At 42.0% G+C, this 7453-nt stretch overlaps 2 protein-coding genes across 2 annotated transcripts in view; both read left to right on the top strand.

The window, feature by feature from the left end:
• Position 1: 1 nt before the first annotated feature.
• T265_06838 (hypothetical protein) lies at positions 2-3726 on the top strand (the record flags this gene model as incomplete). The annotated part of the gene is made up of 2 exons (XM_009172220.1): positions 2-64; positions 3571-3726. The coding sequence occupies 2 exons, from the start codon at positions 2-4 to the stop codon at positions 3724-3726; spliced, it is 219 nt and encodes a 72-aa protein (XP_009170484.1).
• Positions 3727-4177: 451 nt separating this feature from the next.
• Positions 4178-7453, top strand: part of T265_06837 (hypothetical protein) — a gene marked incomplete at both ends in the record, with an annotated part of 18016 nt that continues 14740 nt past the window's right edge. Inside the window, one exon of the mRNA XM_009172219.1 lies at positions 4178-4319. Coding sequence (XP_009170483.1) covers positions 4178-4319 — 142 coding nt within the window. The remainder of the gene's footprint in view (positions 4320-7453) is intronic.

The following is a 7453-nucleotide window of genomic DNA, read 5'->3' as shown; positions in this document are numbered from 1 at the left end:
CATGTCAGTTTGGTTTTCACCAGGGACCCAACTGAATCTCCCTTTCATTGTGCTGCTACAGGCAGTGACATATCTCAGTTGGCACGATACGCTAGCATCGCAATACATTTTATAGATGTAACATACTGCTCATAAGGTTGCCGAGAACTCTTCGAAGAGTCTTCAGTTACACCGTTTTTCTTACATTATATTGGAGACAAACAATCGCCGATCAGCCGTAACAATATCCGTTTCCCATGAGTTGGTAATCTCGGGTCTAATAAGGATTTCAGGGCCTTGACTTGACAATGTCAGATAATGGAATGAGGTACACTAATGACGGCTCATTATCTGTGCCCGGTCAGGCCGTGATGCTTAGACCCAGCATGATATTTTGAGGATTGTTGGAACAAGTGGAATCTGTGAGATTATCGACACCTAGCATCTTTTCCGGTTGGGGACGCGTCTTTTCATGGTCCGCTCTAGCACCACGTCGCTTAGTTGTGGTGGCCACTCCATCAACTTAGGTGGGATGTACTACTGGAGCCAATGGTTCATGGTAGTGTTGGCGAGAGGGTAGTGCGACTTCACTAGCACAAATTTGCAAGTAAAGTTGTTCTCACACGGGAAATAGTCATTGAGTACTCGACCAAACTCCGTAAGTGACATTTCAGTAGACTCCGTGGGTGTCCTGCATTAGGTCCCATTTTTCAGAAGGCACTGCTTCGCCGTGCTCACTGTGCTTCCTGCCAGACCATTCGGTGCCGTATGGTGAGGTCTCGGTTGGGTGTTTGCGACTTAATGAAGGATAAGTAGTTCCCGGTAGGCCCTATTGATGTATGACGTGTCATTTTGTGCTCACATGGATTTCGGAATTGCAAACTACGCAACCAGCACGATCATTCTGTTGATCGGTATCTTTGCGTTGGTAACTGCATTCCCCGGTCAACTTGAAGTTTTTTCAGTCAGATGGAGGTGGAGCTCTGTGTTAGACCGAGGTTGTCTACAAGTACCTTTTGCCAGAGTTAATGCGGCCACCACCAATGTCGGACCCGTCCAAGTGGTCCTCGCTTTGGATGCTCCTGGCTGATAGTGAAGAAGCTGATCAGGAACTCGATGGCTGCATGCATCCTAGACCTTTGGTCTCGCTATAACGGTCTATGCACCGTGTACTTCTGCAATTTACAGCCCCAGTACTTTTGCCACTGCTGCCGTTCAACATCCCCAGAAGCCACAAGTATCTTGTGGCAACAGCTCATTTTCCCAGTTTGCGAAATCCCAAAGATGCTCTGGAACACAGGAAGGTCATTCATGGGCGAATGCCAGCTAATTTTAGACAACAGTAAATCAGTGCTCGTGAAATTCCTTATTTTCTCACCTCACGTCGGTGTCTTGGTCGAGTTGACTATCTGAGGAGATCCAGCACTCTTCCTGTTATGTACTTTGGTGAAAACCCATTGAGACTGTCTACCGTTGCATCATTCGCACTCATCATCAAATAGTGTATGGAAGAGAACATTCAGGAGCAATTCTCATCGCTCTATTCTCTGTAAACAGATAGTTTTTCCTCTGGTCTTAGGGTTCAGCATTCGAAACAAATGAGTCTTAAAGTACTGTTTGCCATCCAATGTGGTAATAACTTTCTATGAACCTCGCGGTAATGAAGCACGTACCAAAAGTGACGATGTTCGAGTAGTATGTTTCATCCAGACAATGTACTGCAGCATATTTAAGACCGTACCATCTGAAACGTGATGTGCAATATTGTGTAGCACATGTAGTTGAAGAACAGCGGAAACGATCGAGTAACCTGGGATTCGCTCAAATCTCTCGTTAAAACCAGTTAAATTTGCAAGTAATTGTGTTTTGAAAATGATGTCAAGGGTGGTTGAGTAATGGCAATCGGTATACACGTCCCGATTAGGCGTTCCTAGCCATCAGATTGGTGGTTCGGTTCGGGATACAGTCTAGGTAAATTTTATTGTCTATCGTCAATTTGCGTTGAATTTGCACAAAATAGCCTTATTGATAAGAAGATAGTCAGTAGTTTTTTGTCCCCTGTTTATAAAATTTACCGTTTATCATTCCAAGTGCCTTTAGAAATGACGCATCAACGTGACTCGTTGCAAGGACGGTAGGGTTTTATACAGAAATTCATAACGAGGAAGATCTTTACGATGCCGAAGCATCTGGGTCAATACTTCATGGCCAATAAATTCAACAGACCCAACAGATGTGTACACGCGAAGGACGCTGAGAGTGCATATACTCTCATTGGAGTATATTTACTACCGCTTACGATTCGTGGGCGATTAGCTTGCAGTAACGAAAATTAATTTCGCTCAACTCTGGTAGGAATGTTTACAACGGACCAGCGGTATCTAACATGGTTCAAAGAAGGTTCACCTGGGTGTGTTAAGTTATAAACAAAAAAACTGTATCTGTAACTTTGGCATTGAATTTGAAGTACAGTGCAGTCAAAAGAATATTCATAAATGTTCGATGAGTGTGTGTATCAAATACGTATGACTACTTTAATCAGACTAGGAAATAGAGATGAGCGGTAGACCGAGTAAACGGAGAAAATGGTGGTGTCATGCGTTTCAGGATAGCGTCGTGGCATAAACTGTCCAGAAGAGGTTGAATGGAATGAAACAGAATACAAATGGGTTGACAAATACCGGACTGTCTGCATTAATTCCCGGCTGATAACACTAGGGAGGTCACTGTGGAGAGGATGTAACATAAGCTTACAAAAAGGCTGGTGACAGTTCAGGAATTATTATTCCATTGTGCGACTACAGCGATGACACGGTGATCAGGAGTATATGGGACTACATGGCGGACAGATGGATGTAGACAGTTGTCCTGGCTTTTGTTTTGTGCAGATTGTCGACTCAGTCAATCTGTTTTGGAAAGGATGATAATAGACTTCAACTAGTTTCCGCTAACCCACCCAGCTGGCTTTCCCTAGAAAACTCTCGGCTTTGGCGCAGTAAGTGGTATTTCGCGAGAAGGGGTTTAGATTTTGAGAGGACCGTTCTTGAGGACGCAGCAAGTACATGGGACAGCCACTGAAACGCTGCTGTCTGAGGACTCTAATATTGGGCGGAAATAGTTTTTCCGGGTAGGCCACATGGCGAAGGGATCTTGCGATCACACATTCTTTTCTTCGAGTTTTTTAATATGGCAACATCTCGTCTAATCCAGAATCTGAATAGGGTGTTCCAAAAGGTGTCGGATATGAATAGCGTACACGTTACGAAGACTCGATAATCCCAGTATTTTACTCATGTATGTGTGCAGAGCTATGAGTATTCAATGATTCCACACTGAACATATTGCTTTGTTTCAACATCCCTTCTGGATTACCTCCCCACTGCCGAATATATACAATACACGATCCCAAAATGAGCATAGTTTACAATCGACGCTGGTTTATATCGTCATTGGTCTAGTACTAGCAAAAGTACCCTCCAGATGGAGGTTGTTTTCAATGCCTTGCCTATTCAACTTACCCTAATGCATAGTCAACAAAAATATCCCTTTTTCTTCGTATGTATTATCCTGGCTGTTTCTCTTTCTTTGCAGGTCTTGCCGTGTGCTCCTGCTCCACACTGCATGACCTTACGTCTACCTGGATATCTCCGAGAGGAGTTTTTCGATTATAAAAGCTTGTATTGGTTTGCCGGACTCTCTTTGGTCCAGGTAAAGCACTCTTATTCGGATGAGTTGCTGCTGCAGTAGTGTAGGATTAATTGCCATTTTTAATTAGAGGAGGTAAACTGTATGGACTACTTTTCCCACTGACAGCAGTACAATCGTTTTTGGACGAAATGTCACGCATAGAGTTGATAATACGCCAAACACGGCAGTGTATCGTTTTAGCTATCGACCATAAGCAGTTCAGGTGTTCAAGATTTTTGTTTTACCTATCAACCATAAGCAGTTCAGGTGTTCAAGATTTTCGAACCCCGCAGTAGCAGATCACACTGAATCAAGCTAACATAACCCGCACTGTTAGGTCTACGAGTAATCTATGGGAGTACCATCCCCATTTGGATCAACTTGTGTTTTATTTTGCGCTAAAGTTTGGCATTCTTCTATTCCACTGTGTTTATTTGTGATAACTTAGTAGAGTGGTCATTAAAATCCTGCTCCAGGTACGTGAAAGCATATTCGCGTTCGTTTACTTAATATGCAGCTCAACATGCCATATTATATCAGGTTACTTTCTGGACCCAAGTTGCCGTTACCACATTCAATATTTACTTTGAGGATGGCCTTCTACAAGTTTACGGAGTGTACACATCCTCATGTTTCTTCAAGCGTAGCAGAAAGTAATTCTCAATTTCCCTACTCAATCTAACTCATGGAACGTTTTTTATCATAGAAGCACAATATCCATTTGTAGTACTCTGTAGTACGCTAAACCACGTCAGAGAAGTCTCTCAGGAAAGATGAATGACCGCTCTAGTTTTTTAGATCAATTTCAATATTTGAAGAAATCGGACAGAAGTTCCCTCAAGAAACGTCAGTGGAGTACCTCAAAACCTAAGATGTACGACCGTCCCCTCTGACAATTCTTAATCTGAATACTACACACATCGTGCAAGAGATAAAGTAATATGCCTTGTGTTTGGAGATTTAAAAGAATTTCTTCACGCAAATAACTCCAAATGATGTCCGAATGCCACTATTATTTGTGCTTGTCGTCTCAGAGTACAGAAGGCTAAACTGGAACATGACGCTAGAGTCCGAATGACTTTCGGAAATGTTTCGAAAACAATCGGTAGTTGTATTGCTAGCCAGCGTTTTGCAGTTGACAAAACAGCTTTCAGGGCCAAGTGATTAGATCACGAGGTTGGTAGAAATTTAGGGCGGGAAAAGAACCGACAAGGTAAATCAATCTAAGCCAATGTTGGGTGTCATCTAATCGATTTAGTTTTTGAAGGGTGAATCAGAACTTTCTGAGACCGATGGGAACCTACATGGATTTGGGCCCAGCTTAGGATCCAGTTTTTCCGCTTCACTTCATTCGATGGTCTCTCTCGAATGTGTTCCACAGTTTCTGTCTGCCTGTGTGGATGAGCTAGTGCTAAAATAGGTGTGTGAGAACGATTCCGTGAAAGCTATGGTCTGGCTTTTTTTGCTATTGACTCGGGCACACCGTTACGTGTCACCTCGGCTTATCTAACACTGCTCTCCGTATCCTCGTCAGCTCAATACCCTTGGTTCAGTTCACAGTCTGGTGTTTGGCAGTCTCAGTTCAACTTGTCATTAATTCAACAGTTTAGCGCTTTTAAGGTTTAACTCCACTTAGAGTGATTCAGTTCGTAAGCCCCTTTCAAAGTGACTGTGGACTTCCTGACAGAATTTCCCATCGCATGGAAGTCCTAATTTCGAGTGAGGTGAATTTCATATGCAAAGTGTCTGAAGCTCATCGACTTAGATTTAGGCATATTATGTGTATCTGATCCGCTCTACAAGACTTCAGTCATCCCGTTGAATAAGCCCAAAAATAACCCTCGAATGTGTCATTAGGTTATGTAGATTTGCCTTTTGCCGGAAATTTTGACCCACGTTTTTTAAAGAATAATTACACATGCGCACATATATATAATGTATATCACGGTTGAAATATCTACTCTTCACTGTAAAAATAACCAATGTTGACTATCCAGTCATTTGTCTCATCACATACCCTAACCAATTAAATGTCAATTAAATGCCAATTAAATGTTGCTTGATTGGCTCCATATGTAGAAGCTACTAATCCTTCCCCACTTTGTTTTCAGTTTCTCGTTAGTGTGATAATCTGGTTAATTGCAATGCCGCGACTCATACCACGAGATTCTTACAGCGAATCCGAAACAGAATCCACAACTTCTTCCCTGTAGCTATGCGACTCGAGGCGTACTGAAATAGGAAATCTCAGCCTTCAGATCACCAACAGTTGGGCCAGAATTTGGTAACCGAATTTCGCTGGTGTAACGCTATATACTTCACTTCGTCCTTTGTTTCCTGTTGCTACATTTCAACAACATTTTAACCTGTTTCTGAAAATTATTTAGTACTGAATAAACGTTGAAAAGACAAGCCTATCTTTTTCTTCTTTGGATCCTAAAACCAGTGGGAACTGATCCTAAACAATTCCATTTCACCGAACTTGGAGACCAACATATTTTTCGCACTATATAATATCAGCACAACGCGTCTTTAGAAACATGAAACCAATGGTACACGACATGTTCTCACATAAAAAAACGAAATTAAACTGCTTATTTACGTTATTTTTCATTTAGACTCTATTTAGCATGAGGATGGCCTAGTTTGTTCACTGTCTGGGATCGCAGCCCTCCGAATGCAGGACTCTCGTAATTGTTGATCAGGTAATGTTTCTGTCCGTATGGGTCATAGACAACCCGTACAAATGGACATTCAACATCACATCCAATTTTGAACTGGGCACATTGATACTAGCGCTAGTATGGACACAGTTTAGTGGGAAGAACAGCTCTGGGGACGACTTTATTTTTGAGTGGCAGTCAGCTAGCTACTTTACATGTTTGCTCTCGAAATCTTCAGGCATCTTTACTGCGTTTCCGCCACCGCGCATAAGTAACTAGCGTGAGTTGGGAGACCGTATTTAGGGGAGAGAGGCTTTCTGAACATCTGTTTCTGTAGATGAACATGAAATGTTTGAGATAGGGCGTATTTCGTTACAGGATAAAGCAAATCTGCATGATTTCACAAAGCCAATAAATGTATAAAAGTTTTGTCCACGTCGTTCCTATCTGAATGACGTTGTCCTATCCTGCTGCGACTGTTTCGGTTAGTCTATGCTAAAGTTCTTAATTCAAGCTTTATAATGTTAAGGCTCACCAGCAGTTCGATTCTGTGGTCGTACAGTTTTAAAACTTAATTTTTAGTCTTCTGTAATGTGAAGTAGCTTGTCATCACCAACACATCAGCCTTCGTTTAACGCAACTGAATTTTCATGTCCCAAAGTTAAAATTTCTAAACTTTAACGACATAACAGGTCTTGATCCAGGATTCCGACGAATAAATGAACTGGTTATTAGGTCCTTCCATGTAAGCTTTAAATCTGTCTGAAAACTTTTGATTGCATATGCATGTTGACTATACATAGAGGCAAATCTGATTCTCGTATTCAAGCTGTCTTGGTTTGTGATGGATGTTCACCTCCATCATTCAAAAGAATATTCAAAGGAAAGATAGGAATAATGAAACTTTGAGCGCCGGCCTCCTCGATAAGTACTAAAGGGATGGGGAATCTGGTGAGAATTGGATGTTTTCATCAACGGTTTTGAGTCTTCTTGAGTATCTTGCAGACTGAATCATGAGGTGGCCTTTGTGCAGCAAATTAGTTTGAAGAGTAGCATTAACTTGATGTTCGTTGAGTCGCGCGATAAAACCTCAGGTTGCAACTGAGTTCTCGAAACCCAGGAAT

The sequence above is a fragment of the Opisthorchis viverrini genome (assembly GCF_000715545.1).
Source record: "Opisthorchis viverrini unplaced genomic scaffold opera_v5_148, whole genome shotgun sequence".
NCBI lineage: Eukaryota > Metazoa > Platyhelminthes > Trematoda > Opisthorchiida > Opisthorchiidae > Opisthorchis > Opisthorchis viverrini.
Note: the sequence above shows the minus strand (reverse complement) of the source record. Positions and strands in the feature narration are given on the sequence as shown.